Source organism: Vombatus ursinus, unplaced genomic scaffold (genome assembly GCF_900497805.2).
Source record: "Vombatus ursinus unplaced genomic scaffold, bare-nosed wombat genome assembly UNPS02009205.1, whole genome shotgun sequence".
NCBI lineage: Eukaryota > Metazoa > Chordata > Mammalia > Diprotodontia > Vombatidae > Vombatus > Vombatus ursinus.
Window position 1 is genome coordinate 21,579,788 of NW_020948983.1, and position 18,871 is coordinate 21,598,658.

Below are 18,871 nucleotides of genomic sequence, written 5' to 3' on the forward strand. Positions count from 1 at the left end.
ACAACTGTGTGAATACAAGATGGATGCAAGGGAAAAGGAAAGTATTCTCAGAGAGAAGGCACTGGGTAAAGGGAGACAAAGGGACTGCGAAAAGCCTCCTCCAGAAGGTAGGAATTGAACAAAGTCTTGAAGGAACCCAGGGAAGTCAAGAGGCAGAAAGGAGGAGGAGAGCAATCCAGAAGAGGGACAGGCACTGATTCAGAGGATGGAGTTTACTGGATGGCCGGGGTGGTTGAATCATTGAGTAGGTGGGAAAGGGAAGGATCAAAGTGTAAGAAGACTTGATAAGTATGAAGGGGACCGGTTGTGAAGAGCTTTAAAGGCCAAACAGGATTTTCCATTTGATCCTGGAGGTAATAGAATTAAAGCAGAAACAATTAAACCAATACTTCAATACTTTTTTTTTAAATGCATCATTTAATAAGTGTCTATTGTGTATGAGGCACTAGTAGAAATTCAAAATATAAATAAGATGAATTACAATTGTAGTGGGTGATCTCATCAAATTTAATTTTACGGACTTGTTTTTTCCAAAGGCTGAAACACACACATACCCGAGATCCTCAAACAGAATACAGACCTTATTCCTTTTTTCTCTTTCCAATTTAAGAACAATATTATATGATTCTATGCTACTACATTTCAAGAGATCATGGGTTTTCTATCAAACTGCATCTTACCATGGAGCATTCAAATAGAACAACAGGGAAAGAAAAGAAGAGTATTATGGACATTTAAGGTTATTCTCAGGGTGATATAAATAATTATGTGAAGAGGAAAGCTTCACTTTGGCTAGAACATGACACAGACATGATACAAAAGTGATACGGGATTGATTGAGAAAAATAGGCAGCTAGGTGGCACAGTGGATAAAGTGCCAAGCCTGGAATCAGGAAGACTCATTTTCCAGAGCTGAAATCTGGTCTCAGACACTTACGAGCTGAGTGACCCTGGGCAAGTCACTTAACCCCATTTGTTTCAGTTTCCTCATCTGTAAAATGAGCTGGAGAAGGAAATGGCAAATCACTCCAACGGGGTCACAAAGAGTCGGACACAACTAAAAAACAACTGAAGAACAAAACACCTACAAGAGCCTGAAGGAATTTGTTCTTGATATCACATGCAAGTTAAATATGAAAGAATACTTCAAGGTCACAATATTCATATGTTTGTGGGTGCTGGACAGCCAATTTGGTGGCCTTAAGAGTTCTGAGGATACTTATGTGAAGTTACCATCAAATTCCCCATAGGAAAAGAAAAGGCTAAGATTTGAGTGGTGACTCCAGATGTCTGTCATTGGGAGTGTGGGGCCTGTGGGTGACATAAAAAGTGACAACAGGGACTGGGTATGATGACATGGTACTAGTGCATCTGTGGCCACTGTGAGTAGTAAGAATAGCCTCCCCTAGCTACTTTGAATGAATCTTGTTGATTTGGAAGATAAAGGAAAAATTTATGGATGCTGAAAATATGTACAAGCTAAAAAAAAAAAAAGTCCTCCCAACACAGATTTCCTCAGGAGTGGGCCAATACAGGTAACGTCTCAGTTTAAGAAAATGGCTCTGAATCACCATCACAAAGTCCCAAAGCCCAGATGCCTTACTCACAGTGCCAGTGTGGAAGAATGAGAGGAAGATTAAAGTCTACACCCGAAGACCCTCAGACTTGAAGTAACAGTACTAAAGTAGATCAGTGGAACATGCAATGAATTCAAGCCCCTTTGACTGTTTTGTAGGCAGCCAATGGTTCTCAGTGTTAAACCTGTACAATATAAGGAAAATATAATATTAAAAATAAAAATATTCAAGACAGCTAGGTGGTACAGTAAATAAAACACTGGACTCAGAATCAAGAAGACCTGAGTTCAAATCTAGCCTCAGACACATTATAACTATGTGATTCTAGTTACTCTGCCTCAGTTTCCTCATCTATAAAATGGGAATAATAATAGCACCTACCTCAGAGGGTTGTTGAGGAAAAAATGAAATAACATTTGTAAAATGTTCTGTAAACTTTAAAGTGACAAATAAAGCTGGCTATTATTACTATTACATAGCTTTTATCAATTTCATAGGATCATAGCCATTTGAGTGCAGGTCTCAAAAGGTTTCTGAGGCCATCACTACCTTTCAGAGAAGAAGAAAAAGAAATTCAGATTCAAAGAAAAAGCATTGGTGACATAAACTGCTTGGAAGTGGTGATCTAACAGGATACTCATCAAAGCTGGAAAAAAATACTAGAAGAGCATGAAGAAAGCCACAAGAAAGAAACCTTGGTGATGCCTATGAGAGGGTAAGGGGATGAGAAGATGGCTGAAAGGAATCTGAGATGTGCAGGAAAAAGGTTATTAATACCAAATCACCACTAGATTGGATAGAAGTTACTTGTCTAAAGTAGTCAAATGACAAGCATCCCCTCTGCAGAGCCTTTGTCAAGCAATGAGTCACATATTATCTCAGCAGGGAGGGAATGCTTGCCACAAGAAGATAGAATCATTGCTCACCTAGAGGATTCTCAAATATTCAGAGCTAACCGGGATCTCATCAATTTGGACATTTCTTCAGGTGATACAGATCACAACTGATCCTTATCTGCGCATCCTGTGCACCTCTTGTCTGCATTCCCCATAGGGCACACTCAATGGGTTTAAAATCAATCTCAATTTCTCCTGACATCCCAAAGATACCAATGGAGCACTCAGGATTTCTACCAGTCATCCCTGGCCACATGACCAGTCTATCTTTTCTTCCTATCATCCTTTCCCCTGATGACATCTTTCACTCCTGTTCTTCAAAGTTCCTTATTGATTATGTTGCCTACTCACATCAACCATGCATCCCTCCATTGTCCTTTGTGTGACATTCATTTTCAATTTGTCAGAGACTGTTGTATTCCATATCTTGCTGCCATATGGAAACACTGATAAAATACTGGTATTAAAAAGATGGCCTTTCCTTCCAGGAGAAGCTAGGGGTAGTAGGAGCTTAATAAATGCTTCATTGATTGAATAAAGCACATTGGCAATTTTCTGAAGACCATCTAGCCCTCCAGCTTCCTTCCATTTAATTCTGGGCCCACTTCATTGGCCATCTCTTTCTATCCCAGGTGTATATACTGACAGACAAGTTCTATTGGTTGTTTATCCAAATGTATGGCCCAATGTGGAGAATGGACAGTCTTTACTCATTTCATCTTTCCTCTGTATGTGATCAAGCCAAACTCTCAAACAGTTATGAATCTCTTCCAGGAGGTTATTCAATTCTCTACAGGGGTGGGGAACCTGTGGCCTCAAGGCCACCTGTGGCCCCTTAATAAAAGGATTTGTTCTATAAAACTTGGACTCAATCAAAAGGCAGCATCCAAGGACTTAGAAGGTCACATGTGGCCTTGAGGCTGAAGGTTCCCTACCCCTGACCTGGAGTATCCCTAAATCCCCACAAACAAAAAGATGAGACATCCAGGCTGTACAAAAACTGACATACTTCAATTATGACTGGTATTTGTGTGGAATGTTTGAAGAAAAGCAAACCAAGACACATTCAGGAATATGATAAGGCTGCTGAGACTTTGCCTATGTCTTTCCTATCAGAGTCCTGAGTTTGGGCCAGAACTTAAAGTCCAAACTTCTTTTGGAGGAAGGGATGTGGAAGTGAAGGAAAGAAATGTTTCAGTGGATGCTATTGCTTTTCTCTTACTTTACTACTCATTTTGGTCTTGATTAAATGCTTTACTGTTTCAGAGCTATTCAACACTTGGGTTTGTTGGCATTATTAAAATGTCTAGACCCAAGTTAATTTCTAAAGTTTCTGCTTTTCCAACTGAAGGGAGGACAAAGCAAACAGATATTGTTTACCAATAAAAATCTCTAGAATTTGAACCTATGAGGGTTTAGATCATGGATTACACATTCAAATAATTTTCTTTCTAAACTGAGAACATTAAATAATTTAATATATGCAGTTAAAAAAAAACATACATTATGGCTTATAAGGTAAAGAAAAAGAAGGAAGGGAAAACAGTCCAGCGAAAGAAAGTGGGCAAAGGGGACAAAAGTACTTTCCCTCTAGCCAGAGGGAAGAAGACAAAGGCCCTTGGCCCTTGGCCTATAGCTTTGTAATCCTATTTTCTTTCTTCTTCCTTTCCCCATCTCTCATTGGCCCATATCTTTCATCTAGATAGCCTGTGCCCAGCATACAGCAAGCCAAGCACCCCATTCAACTACATAAACTCCCACCCAATTCCAAGCAGCCTAGGCAGTCTGACTTACCTTATTCCTGAGTCGATCATTCTCATCTCTGCAAATAGAAAACTGCTTTTTCCACTGATCTACACTGGCAGCGGATTCTTGAAGTGCTGCTGTCAATCTTGCATTGCTTTCTCTCAGAGTTTGCAGCTCGATCTCCCATTTCTTCACGTTAGAGGCACTGTTGTGATGATAGGCATGAAGGTTAGATTCAATACCATAGAACTTAGCCTCCCATGAGAGATTCTGGCCCTGTCACATCTGTACCACAATACAGAGTAGAAGTCAACATCTCTGTATTTTAGAATCCACACATCTCCCCTCCCTATTTAATTTAAAGCCCATTTTTCTATGGAGACAATCATTATCTCCAATATTGTATAAGTTCCATTAAAAATAACCAATATTATTGACTGGTCTATATCAAATGCCAATCTAATTCTTCCTATAGCAAAAATAAATAATTTTATGATTAATTAAAAATTGTAAATCCTGCTATCATTTGGTTGCTCCCAGCCTCACCCTTTTTAAATTCTTAATTAAGGGACAAAATAATAGTCCAAGACTACACTATATGTTAGAGACTGACAAACAGGTCCTCTAGGGGTAGCTAGGTGGCAGCCCTGTTGTCAGGAGGACCTGAGTTTAAATCCGGCCTCAGACATATAACATTCACTAGCTGTGTGACTCTGGGCAAGTCACTTAACCCCAATTGCCATATATAGATATATCTATATATCTATATCTATCTATATCTATATATATCTATATATATCTATATAGATATATATAAAATAAACAGGTCCTCTATTCCTATTCCTATACCATTCTTCCTATGCCCTTATTGATCCCACAACACAGGCATCTGCTGTTGGCAATTCCTAACTAGATCCTGAGACCTGAAGGAAAGGAAAGTCTTCAGTGAAGTCTTCAAAGCCTTGAAAGGCTTCTATGATAGGGCTCCCACAATAAACCAGCATCATAAGAAAACAATTTTAAGGAAAAAACAATACCCTGGCTAGAAAACATACCCCTCAGGTGCTAAAGTGAATTGAAGATTTGAGGGCCGAGATGATCCCTTTTAGCTTCCTCTTCCTAGAAATGTCTTTGGCATAAATGGAAGAGAAAGTTCCTTAGACTAAGAAGACCCAACATGAGTTTTATCCAGTACATGTTCTGTGGCCAAAATGGAGACCCTCATCTAGTGGAGACCTCAATCATTTGATTTTCCATGAGTTGTTTTCTTTTTTCAATGGAGTCTTTGAGCATTCATTTAAGTAACCAAAAACAAAACAAAACAAAACACCAAAAAACAAAAAACCCTTAGTTATGAAAATCCAAAGCCTTGCCATGGAGATGAAAATATTTTTACCACATCAATGTGTTCACTGGGGTTTAAAGAAAGTGAGTTTCATACTAGCAGTCATCATTCCTTTACAACCCTCAAGTTATTTTCTTTATTCCAAACCTTTAAGTCTTCAACACTTCAGGTAATCTCCAATCACAGCTGGAAGGAGTTTCACAGTAAAACTTAATTGTAAGATTTCTGGAAAGTTGGGTCACCAACCTGACAGATACTCACTGGTAGCACTAGCTACTGACCTCAATCTGTTTTCTATGTGTTAATATCAATTAACCTAACCATATTCATACAATTTTGTAACCCTTTTTCTTGTGATATTTAACAGTTAGCCTCAAGGCTCTATGAACTTGACATAAAGCCATGCACCTTAAACTTCAAAGACCACACATTAAGAATGCTCAAAACTCATTTAAGTTGATAATTTTAAGGCTGATATCAAAGAAGTCAAGCTGATTTGAAGAAATGGCTTAAAGTTCATTCACATCATTCATTCACTTCCTCATTAATCTAGAGTGTTGGAGCAAGATTAATTTCAGGTGGGAAATCTTTCTATTTCAGCAGTCCAAAAGGACTAGAAAAAAAAAATCCTGAGAACTTCTTTATGCCTAATAAGGACCACTGTACAATGCAAATCAAGTCAGTCCAGAATCCGAAATAAGATAGGCCTGTCTGAAAAATTATAAAATTACAAAGACATTCCACATTGGGTCAGACTCCTGGGGTTGAGTTAATCTAGTTAAATTATAGCGGCTGGATAGATGCATTTCTTAGCTGCCTCCTTCAATGGAAGAATGCTTATATTTAACTTCCTTCCCTAAAAAGAGAAAGCAAAGTCCTTAACTTCCTCCTCTAAAAGAAAATGTGTTAGCTTCAGTTAGAATTTCTCTGATTATGTGTGGGCAGAGAGCCAGTGCGGGAGCAAGAAAAATGCCATGGCTTTCTGTGTAGCATCCTCCTCCAGTTCACATAAAAGCTACCTCTAGGTGTCATATTCAGGTGTCTTTCTTTAATGGTCAACTTAGTGAAACATCCTCTTACCCAGTGAAAAGAATGGGAATACCACCAAGGAGAAATTAAACAGTGGGGAGAAATAATTTGGATGTGAAATCCTCATTACCTCTGTGTAAGGGCCAGTTTCAGCTTCTCATTCTCCGATTTCAGATGTGCTTCTGCAGGGCCATGAGATGCCTTTTCATCATCTGTCCCATTCACACTTGATGCCTGAGTAGAAGATGGGGTTTCACATCCTGATTCCTATAACAGGGGTCATAGAAATCGCCTAAACTAAACTAAATCACTCTTCTTCCCACATGTGGAAATGAGAGATATGGAAAACAAGTCATACACACGTGCATACAGGTGCTCATGTACATAGACAAAGAAAGAGTGGAACATTTTGCTTCTTGGGAACACAGGGGACAACCACCCCTTCAAGAGTCATAAAAGATGTCAAAGTTTGTGCACTAAAGCACAGGCCTTTAACTCATAGGAGGATTCATCAGTCCTTCAATAACTACCTATTTCCTCCAACTTTATACACCATTTTAACAAGCTTCCTTTAGTTTCCAGACTTCCCTCACCCCCTGAAAAGCAGCAAATTAAAAGCATTGTTATTATAAATGACATGATATAAATTATATAATGGTTAGAGTAATAATTATTAATTATTGCTAATAATAATTGATAATGATGAACTAGAAACACAACATAAACCCAAAGATTAGAGAATGGCTAACAAACTATGGCATATTAATGAAATATTATGCCACAAGTAATAAAGTATGTAGAAGAAATGTAAAGACCCAGAGACAATAAGAAAATTAAATAAATAAAAGATGGGTCAGTGACATAGTAAGAGCCAGGGATAACTAACATAGTTTTGTTTCCACTTATATCCATGCAACATCAAGAGAAAGAGAGGAAAAAATACTAAGTTTTGGTGCTATAGATGTCAGTTCTCAGCTGTGACTGATTCTCTAGGGATTATAAGAACTCAAGTATCACTGCATATTTGAACTCAGACAAACAGAAGAGAAAAATAACAAAGACCTTCTGTATGTTGTCTGTGCCATCCCCAGTCAAGGTGGAGAAAAAGGAGATGATATCAATAATATTCATATTTGTAGACTTACAAATGACAATTGAATTTTAACACTTGAAATTTAGACAACATAAAAGTCAAAGATGTTATCATGGAATGGAGACTATAATGTTCAATTATTAGCGATGATCTCTTTAAGCAATATTGGAAAACTTTTATACATAGCTCATAGACTATTCTAGGAGTCCAATTTCATAGGTTTGGAAAACTTAGAGAAAGCTACCTAAATGGAGTGTACAAATTCTACCAAATTCACCCTTTGGATAAATGTCATTAATGACCTTTCTTTTCAAACCCAATGGTCTCCCCCTGCCCTTGCCCCTCTGCCCTTATTCTTTCTGATCTATGTATTTATCTTGTATATTCCGATTTATAAATGTTTACACATAAGCTCTTTGAGAACAAGGACTGGTTTTACTTCTTTGTTATCCCCAGTGCTTAGCACAGAGCCTGGCAAACAGTAAACATTTAATAAATTCTTGTTGATTGATTGATCTCTCTGTAGCACATGATACTTTTCACCACCCTTCTTTATACTGTCTTCTTGAATTTTATTGTACTGTATTAGATCTTGGGTTTCCTTCTAAGTCTCCAATGCTTTTGATGATTTTTCTTCCTTTCCTCACTCTGTCAGCATATCTTAAAGACTCAAACATCCTCTCTTCTCTATCTACATTCCATCTTTTAGAGGGCCCGTTCATTCACCTTAGCCATTTCTTCCACTTTTGACCCCTAACTATAATTTTGGTAATGCTCTCTTATCACATAGCCACCAAGTTTTCTTGATTTTCATACTATTGGATTCCTTACATTCAAGTCTTCTTCTCTATTCTCAGCGCCACTAATCTAGTCAGGAAGAAGCATGACAAAAACACTAGCTCAGCGAGAAGACCCTCAATCTGAATTTCAGTTCCATCATTTACTAGATGTGAGGCCATGGAGAAGTCAATTGTATATGCCTCAGTTTCCTGATCTGTAAAATGGACAGAATAGTATGTCTACCTACCCCACAGGGTTGTTGTGAAAATCAAATGAGATCCAAGAATATCTTGTATAATAATGGCATAATTAAGATTATTTTACAACAAGGATGTTAATATAACTAAATTCTGCTGCAACATTATAACACATATGATATTGTACCTGTGGAACTGCCCCCTCTAATGTTATTTCATATAATGTGACCCTTTCAAAGAACCAATTAATGATATTTGGTTGAGTATGCCTGTAATGGATGTGAAGACACTTTGTTAATTCTAACATGTTACTTAGATTTAAGACACCAGTAGTGGAAACATAGGCTTTCATTATCTTGTTGCCTTGACTACTGCAATAACCTAACTAATTTTCTACCTTCCTTCTTCAACACATTCTACAATGAAGACCTCCAGCTTAATTTTCCTAAAGCACAACTTTCATCCAGCCACTGCCATCCTCAGACACCTCTACCAGCTTTCCATGGCCTGTAGAATAAAGTCCATACTATTCAACTTTGAATCTAAAGTCCTCCATAGGCTGATGCCAATCTATCTATCTAATCCAGTTTCCTTCAGCGGAAGCCTCACCTTCTCCTAGGCCTGTGTCATCTATTAATCTCTCCCCAACATTCTGGGTTCATTCACAACTCCCAGAATAACTCTTCCCCCATCATCTACCAAACTATATCCATCCCCCACAGGCTAGTTCAAGTCTCATCCCCTCAATGAGCTCTTCTTCAACTGCTCTAACCCACAATGATTTCTTCCCCTTTCTGAACTATACCACTAACTGTCTCTAACATTAATCATGGTACTTAATCATTTCATGACATTTTAAACTATTACATTTTCTATCCTTAGCCAGAATACAAACCCATAAAGGCCAGAAACTGGCACCATCCCTTCCCTTCACCCCATCAGTACATTAAATTTCTTTCTGACTCCTCTGTAGCATGGCTTCTTTTTTGTGTGTGCTATGGACACCTTTGGCAGCTTGATGAACCCTATAAACCCCTATGGCCCCCCCTGTGTAGAAGACACAGGATTATAGAGGAAACCAGTTATTGAAATACAGTTATTAAAATCCTTTTAAAAACAAATTCATGAACCCCAGCTTAAGAACTGTTGTCCTATAATGTCTAGCACAGTGCTCTAACAGATGTTCAATAAATATTTTAATGAATAAATAAAAATTGTGTCAACTAAAGAGATAATTATTGTCACTTTGCAAATTCTAAATTTGTTTCAAAAGATACAGAAACATAGATCTAGGTGAGAAACTTATTTTAACTTTTTCATGTTGACCTAGTAAAAATCCTTACATTTTGCTTTAAAGTATTGTTACAAAGCTGAAAATATTTGTTAAAATCAATATATACAAAATGCTTAAGGTAAGCTTGTTTTTACTTTCTTCTTGATGAACAAACAATTTTAATGTCTGCTATTTGAAGAGATAGCTGCTGACCTAGTCAAGGTGGCAAATGTACACCCCCTCCCTCCACTGATGATTAGCTTATTGGACCTGAGTAGGCATTTAATGATGTTACAACTACCAGCTTTAAAACAACAAAAAATCATCCTCTTTCAGTTTTCTTTCATAGCTGGAAAACTAATATCATGAAAGTATTTTTAATTATAAAATGCATGTTTCTAAAACACATCTTCTAAAAATGAAATAAATATATATAGCTGAATTATAAAGAATATAGGGATTAGAATTACATCAAACAAGAAATAACTTTTTGTAAGGAAATACAATTAAGTTGCATTTTACTGTTTAATAATTTGACTGAGATTACTAGGAAGAGTCTTAGTAATTAAAATAGTTGGTTATAGTAAGATATATATATGTATATATATATGTATACACACACACATACACAAACATATATATTGTATATGCAAAAATCTACATGACCAAATACAGGGTCATTATTGTTACTGAATAAAAGGGATATTGGTCATATGTTAACTCTGAAATAAATTTTTCTACTAAAAGCATAAACAGGGATGGCATTTTCCTGAATCTACTCAAAGTATAACTTGGGATGGCATAGCTTTCCCGAAGCAAGATTCTCCACTCTACTGGTATACAGGACTGTACCTAATAGATATGGATGTTGTGAATTCATATTAAAATAAAATGGAACTGCATTTAGTCAATTCACTTTAAAAAGGTCGCTACTGGAATAATATGCCATTCTTTGTATGATAAAGCTAGATCTCCTCTGATCAAAGGGAGACTAGGATAGAACTGAAATCCATCTTTCAGCCTGACACTTGCTATTCACCTTAAACTATGTGGTCACAGGGAATATTACTGAGTAAAAGGACATTGAAAAGGATATTTTCCTAGTTCAACTGCTCTGAAGTAAAAAGTTTTTCATCAAAACTCTATTTGGCTTCCTGTGACATTCAGGAGTTCTGTAAAAAGGTTGGTGAACACCAGGAGAATCCTAACAGCCAACAAGTGCAAACAATCTTTCCAAATTCTTCATTGCCAATATTTGTTTTTCTGCCCAAAGCATTCATGAAACCTAATAATTGATGAAATACAGGTTTATTTCATGGATAAATTACTTACTTGAGAATGATTGCTTGAGGTCTCGATTTTCTCTTGAGACTTGTCTCTAGCTAATTTGGCAGCTTCCTTCACTTCTTGGAATTTCTCTGCAAACTGAACATTAATAATGTTTACTGAAGTCATTCCTGGCCCCAAACATTACTGCTGTTCAGAATCACCATCACCATTATGCATCCTTCTCAAATCAGCAAATACTGTAAGTGTGTAAAAAAAGAAATTAACAGCAAGCTTTTTAGATAACTTTTAGAAAAGTCAGGAAAATGTTTCTTAAGAGTCTAGCAAATGCTTTTTCTAGCAAATGAATACTAGAAAACAGAGTCATGCAGGCAATGACTTCCTTAACTTCTAGGAGAAAGACTGGAAAGTTAATAAAGACTCACAGGTTATTACTAAAATATAATGATTAAAAATGATATTGATTGAGATGAAGGCAAAAATAATTTGCTAACTACACAGAAAAATTCAATGTGCCCCAGGGAACAAAGAACAAACATACACATAAAGAGGAAGTACAGGAAGACAGTCCTTTTAGCATTTCACATTATTAAATACTGTGTTTTAGGTGCTAGTTAAATTACATTTGGAAACTAACCTTCACCATTAGGAAAGTGGAAAACTCACTTTATGAATTGAAAAGATAGACAAAGAAAACACACCAAGAGCCTAGGGTACCTGTAGAGTGATTAACAAGGCAGGTGGAAGCCAAATTACATTTCAATATTACCTGTTTTAAGGTTTTTTAGCAAAAGTTACTTCTTGTTTTTATTCACATAACTATAATTCTGCTTTATTACTTTAACTTCAATCATGAAAAGAATATCAGGACTACCAAATGAATCAAAATTTACTTTGCAGGGAAACCACAGTCTCAACTCTCAGTACTAATGTTCAATTTTCCCTCTTCAGAAATGTTTTGCTAAATATTCATAAAGTAGGTAAGACCAAGTCTTCATAGGCATTTTCACAGTGAAACATTCCCAAATTGCCTTTGGGATAGAAGTGTTCCATATCTACTGGAAAGAGTTGGTACTTGACCTAAATGGATTAGAGACAAGGAAGGGGAAGCCACTGGAAAATAGAATATGCATCAGTTAGCAAGAGATAAGTCTCCCAACAACCTTAAGCACCCAAAGGAACATAAAACCTACCATTTAAAAAAAAAAAGTGTGCCTGAAAACGAAGCAACAGCTCCTGAGCAAGAGGCCAGAAAAGAGCCAAAGACCTAATTATGATCATTATACGCAATTGTCTGTTTTCTCATTAAAAGGAATGGAGTGTTTTTATTGACGTGATCACTATATAAAGCCAGGACTTGAAACCAGATACTCTGATTCCAAGGGGTAGCTAGGTGGCATATTGGATAGAATCCTGGCCCTGGAGTCAGGAAAGTTTATCTTCATGAGTTCAAATCTGGTCTCAGGCACTTACTAGCTGGTGGTAAAGCATTCTAATATCTTAGCCAAGAAAACCCCAAATGGGGTCATGAAGAGTCGGACATGAGTGACAACTGATTCCAAATCCAATGTTCTACCACACCAGCAGAATAAAGCTAGGTATATATAAATGACCTTAAGAAACCCAAACTTTTTCTAGCTGAAAGATCAGAGGGTACCTCTCTCTGGTTCAATGCTCACTGAAGACACAAGTTTTTATGAGTAAACACACAGTTCACTAAGTTGTGTGTGTTTGGAGAAAGGTAGCTTTGGTGACTCAAAGTGAGACATGGAATTAGAAGTTGAGATGTTGCTGGTAAAAAGAGTTTAGCAAACCCAAGCCTGAATAATTGGGTAGTTTTTAAAGATGTTTGTCATTGTTGTTGAGTCGCTTCTCAGTCATGCCCAACTCTTTGTGACCCCATTTGGGGTTTTCTTGGCAAAAATTACTGCAGTGGTTTGCCATTTCCTTCTCCAACTCATTTTACAGATAAGGAAACTGAGGCAAATAAGGTTAAGTGACTTGCCCAGGGTCACACAGGTAGTAAGTGCCTGAGGCCAGATTTGAACTCAGGTTCTCCTAACTTTAGGGTCTGGCACTCAATCCACTGCACCACCTAGTTTTTAAGATAACTTCTCTATTGGGAAAGATAATGAAAGACAGCTAGCAAATGGGGACATCAGGAAAAGCTTCTCAGAGGATATGGCACTTGAGCTGAGTTGTGGGGGATGCTGGAGGTTACAAGAGACAGAAGTGAGGAGGGAGAACACTCAGACAAGGAAGACAGGCTGTGAAAAATAAGATGGAGACAGGAAATACAATATCCTATACAGGGAGACAGCAAGTTGGCCAGTAGTTAAAGAATAGGAGGGAGCTAGCCTCAAGCTAGTTTGCTGATGACTCTAGATGCCAAATGAAGGATTTTGTAGTTGATCACAATGGCAATAAGGAGTCACTGAAGTCTTTTAAGCAAGGGAAGTATCATGGGCAGACTTTAGTTGGTAATTTGGCAGCTAGGTGGAAGATGAATTAATGCTGACAAACTGGATGCAGTTGTGAAGCTACTAGTCCAAGGGAATCAATGACAAACTAGGTAGTTGTGGTATGAATGGAAAGAAGAGAACAGATGTGAGAGATATCGAAAAGGTAGAATTGCCCAGAATTGGCAACTGACTGAATATTGGAGAGTGAGTTACTTAGAATGAAGATCTCCCAGAATGAAACCCTGGGTGACTAGAAAAATGGATGTATTTTGAACATGAAAAGTTTGAAAAATGGGTAGGTTGTGTGTGTGTGGGGGGGGATAATGTGTTCTGTTTTGGAAATGTTGAGTTTGAGATGACTGTGAGTTCATCCAAGTAGAGATGTCAAGGAAATGTCAAGAAGATCTTGGAAAAAAACACAGCCTACATGTCCTATCTACACATGTATAATCTTCTAATTTTAGTGTGTGTACAGGATTTAGTGCAAGTAAGCTTCCCCAAAAGACACTAACACAAATACTTGAAATCATGATCGATGTTCTTTCTTTTACACTTCATCAACTAACTTAGTACAAATGAGATAGAAGAGTTCAGGTAAATTAACATGAAAATATCTGTGGTCCATTGTGATAGTAACACAGGAATCATAAATGCATTCTGTAGAAGAGGAAGTAAGCTGAGAGAAAGTTTCCTCAGAAATTTATCATCGTTTCTGTCAGTGTTCTTTGACTTCAGTTGGTAGACTATGCCCAAAGTATGCCAAAATCTGGATTTTGCTCCAGAAACATGGAAAAACCTGAGTAGGGGAAGGAATGTGGAGGAAGGGAGAAGGCAAAGACAAAAATAAGAGAAGGAATAGTTCATGCGATACTCCACGTAGAAGAGGAATCAAGAACACAGGTTGCGAGGGAAGCCAACGTGTCAATGTGTTCTAACACGTAATCATCAGGAAGATGTTGACATCTTTGTTTCACAAGCATGGCCTCAAAGAAGAGATATGAGAAGACCTCATATTGGCAGAAGTGGGAGCAAGGCAGTCCAAAGGTGTGGAACATTGCATATGGTGATTTTTTTTTTAATGTATTGAGCACTTTTGTTGATTTTTTTTCCTCTTTTTTAAATTTTTTTTACCTCTTTGTCATATGGGATAGCTCTCTGGGAAGAAAGAGTTGGGGGGAGGAGATACAGATGAAAATATAGGTGATATAAAAACAAAATATCGATAAAAAAAATTTTTGAAGATAGTATCACAAATCCCAATGCTGCCACTCTTGTCACTTCCACTGAGTTGTTGAGTTGAAGAGAAGAATATCTTTTACTCATTTTCCCCTGCTTTAATCTGTTATAGTCTCTGCTCTAGAGATAGAGTAACAGACACACAGACATCCTTTCTTTATTCCTTTCCATAGTTGTGGGTATTTTTAAGAACACCCTTGTCGACTTGAATTCTTAAAATCTAGCCACTGCTCAGATTCTTACAATCTAGCCAATAGCTCACTAATGTTCAGACTCCTTAAGAGTCTGCCCAATATGACGGATGTTCTAATAAACCTTGTCTCTGACTGGGAAAAAAAAAAAAATACCCTTGTCACTCCAAACATACAGAAAGGCAAGTAGGAAGATACCCAGAGGCAGATAGCTCCATACAGGGTTTCTTGACCAATTTGCATTCATGTTCACTATGTTCAATGAACTATGTGATCACAGTTTGTTTTTTTTAAATGAAACAATAAAAAATGCCATCACCTGTGTCCATTCCTTTTCCCAAGCTGACATTCCTGGAACGCACTCATTTTGGGAGAAAGAAGGGAAGATAGATGTTCCCTTCTTTCCCCAAGAATCACTAGCTTCCTTCAAAGCTCAACTTTAATGCTACATTCTATTGAAGATCTTTCTTAATCCCCCCAGTTTTTCCTGCTCCTGAAATTATTTTGTATTTACTTTGCATGCAAACACATGCACACATTTATTTCCTACAATAGATTAAGGTCCTTAAAAGACAGGCATTATTAATTTTTTTCTATTTCAGTAGTGCCAAGCAAAGTGCCTGGCACAAAGTAGGCACTTAATAAGTTCTTGCTGAATTAATAATTCACAATTCATTACTACTTTTGGGAGAGACACTAAGGTTGGATATACTGATCTGCTAGTCATCTGCATAAAGATGATGATTAAACCCACAGGAATTGATAATGAAGGCACCTTCACTGCAGTAACTACCATAAGTAGTTCTAAGGAAAATTCAGAGATGCACATACATATACATGCACGTGTACACATGTACAACTATATCACATATGGACACAACTAGGAATCTAAACAATAACTTTTATCTATTTGCTATAAGCCAATCTCAGTTTATACCAAGTTATATTTCAAGTATACATCTCTGCCCAGAACCTTGGTCATAATGACTGTTCAACAAATATTTATTGATTTGATTTGAAACATGCAAGGCTGACAGCAAAGGAACAGAACGTACAGTAACACCAATCACAATTGTGAATTTCGGTTGCTGCTCTTTTCCTAGAACCAAGTATTATGCATGAATGTTTATGAAGCACGCAAAATTTAAGTTTCAAATCCCTTTGATTTCAACATTAAAAAAAAGTTCCAATGTTTAGCTATCCTTGTTGGGGGGAAAAACCTCATTGAATCTGACATATCCCTTTAACTATAAACTATTCCTTTTATACCTCCAGTGCCCAGCAGAGAAGCATTCACTGGATGCTTGCTGATGATCACAATAATCCCTACCAGAGAAGTGAGACAGAGAAGTGAGAGCAGAAGAATGAGAAAACAAGAGGTCACTTCAATCTCTAACAAATTATTTTTCTGAAAGGGTCTCATTTCTCTGCTAATTTTTTGATATTCCAGAATGATACCTCTTCACAAAAATAAGGCCCCAATTAGCCAAAGGAAACATCCCAGTGACTTACCAGTAAGCTTATTTCTCCAAAGCTGAATTATCCCTGGCAGGTGTTATGATTGGTGGCAATCTTGTACAATTCCACAGTTCTCAGAAGGGAGTTTTGTGTCCACTCTTATCTAAAGCATGTACTTTGAAATGGAAAGGGCCTTGCTGGTAAGGAGGATGGAGGGATACTGTTACAGCTTCCAGGGGCAGGAGAACCTTACTAGTATGTACTTGGTCTTTCCCCAAACACAGAACAATTGATTACTGGAACTTATTAAAGTAGGTTACCACTGGTGTAGTATCTGGACCATTCAGAGGTAGAGGGCAAGGAAAGGTGGAGAACAGCCAAATTACTGGAATGTAAAACATACTAGTTTGGGGAAATGATTTCAAGCATAGTGCATTATCAAAGTGTGGAGGGAAAGATCTTGCAAATTTAGATAAATCCTAAAAGAAGACAATATAGCTAATTTAGAAATGTAGGCTGACATACTGTGCGATGACTAACTTTGATAGATTTAGCCGTTCTCAGCAATGCAAGGATATAAGACATCTCCAAAAGTCTCATGATGGAAAATGCTATCCACATCCAGAGAAAGAACTGTGAAGTTTGAATGCAGATCAAAGCATGCTATTTGCTCTTTTTTTTCCCCTTCCATTTTGTTTTGTTTCTTCTTTCTTGTGGTTCCTCCTACTGGTTCTAATTCTTCTTTACAACATGACTAATGTGAAAATAGGTTTAATAGAAATGTATATGTAGAGCCTATATCACATTTCATGCCATCCTGGGGAGGGAGATGGGAAAGGAGGGGAAGAAAATTTAAAACTCAAAAGCTTATGGAAGTGAATGTTGAAAACTAAAAATAAATTAATAAAAATAAAAATAAAATAAAATAAAATAAAAATGTAGGCTGAGGGTAGTGGTGGGACAGAAAAGACCCCCACCCTACTCTGGGACATAAAAGACAGATCACCTCTACCTGACCTGCTCAGGAACAGGTCAAATGTGTTGAATGAGTCAAATAGACCCTAATGGCTTAGAACAAAGAATGGGGAAGGAAAAAAAAAAGATAGTTCTGGCCACTAAAGGAAAAGTCTTATCTAGAAGCCTTAGAAATTTCATGGTCAGCCCTCTGATAACTCAGTCTAGGGAAAGACCCAGAAATATGCTTCATGAATGCCTAGAACCCTGAGCTCCATGAAACCAAGCCCTATAAAAAGCAAAGCTGGAAGGGATATATTCTCTCTCTATCTCCCCCCTCCTCCAATCCCCCTGGCATTTATCCCGTTTCTAGATAGAAAGGGTCTAGAAGTCCCAGGCTTAGCCTAAAGCCAAAGAACACCAAGATAGCATGAAAATACCAGCCACTTTAACAGCTTCTAGGGACAAATTCTTCCATCTTTGGAGAAATAAATGTTATATGAAAAGGATACTTTGAAAATTGATGAGATAAAAACATCATATAAGGAGAGACAAAACAGCCCAAAGAACAAGGAAGAGCAAGTTATAGCTGAAATCCTTCCTGGAATTTCAGAACTAAAAGAGCATTCTCATTAAGTCAATCCCCCTGACTCCAAGTGTGACATATTTAATTCACTCAGAAGAAAATTCAGTCTGCTTTTTAAAATATTCTTCTGTCTGTCACATCAAAAATAAACAAATAGATAAATAATCTTTAAAGTACGTTGTGGCTTAGGTTAAGCATGGCTGCTTCATGCTCTGTCTTCTATAAAGATAAAGAAAGCAACATTTTGTGAGCTATAACACATTTCAAAGATTTGTGAAATAGCTATTCAACAACTCTGTGGTTCAAAATGTTTACAATAAACTCCCCTCCCCCCAACCCCAACCACCACACCATAAACTATTTACCATTCACTGATAAATTTTCATAGGTTTAAGGCTGACAATCCCAGAAAGCAATAATTAGCTGACATGAAGGAGCTCAGGCCTTTAACAGCCTCAGAGTGGCACAAAAGGAACAACTGTGCCTTAAGTATTTCTAAAATCACACAGCAATCCTAACCACCCACGGACTTGTAAAGGAAATGGGTGATCAAACTCTATAACTGGGCTGAGGAAAAGACAAACCAGACAGAAAGCGAGTTTTCATTAGAGAAACAATTTATACATCTCGCCTCCCATAATAAAAAGAAATGCTTTGCTCCTATTGGCTCCCATTAAAAAGAGTGTCCCCTCCTATTTTCTCCCTTCCCCCCTCCCCCCCCCCCCAAATATAATAATGGTGAAAGAGAACAACCCTTTTGG

At 37.4% G+C, this 18,871-nt stretch overlaps 1 protein-coding gene across 2 annotated transcripts in view; it reads right to left on the reverse strand.

Moving 5' to 3' along the window:
• Positions 1–18,871, reverse strand: part of HOMER2 (homer scaffold protein 2) — a 146,746-nt gene that overhangs the window by 16,619 nt on the left and 111,256 nt on the right. The window contains exons 4-6 of one of the 2 annotated variants that reach the window (XM_027851832.1): positions 11,269–11,361; positions 6,724–6,827; positions 4,268–4,424 (exon numbers count right to left, since the gene is read on the reverse strand). In XM_027851832.1, the coding sequence (XP_027707633.1) occupies positions 4,268–4,424; positions 6,724–6,827; positions 11,269–11,361 (354 nt within the window). Of the gene's footprint in view, positions 1–4,267; positions 4,425–6,723; positions 6,861–11,268; positions 11,362–18,871 lie in introns of both variants that reach the window. The other variant, XM_027851831.1, reaches the window with a different exon arrangement.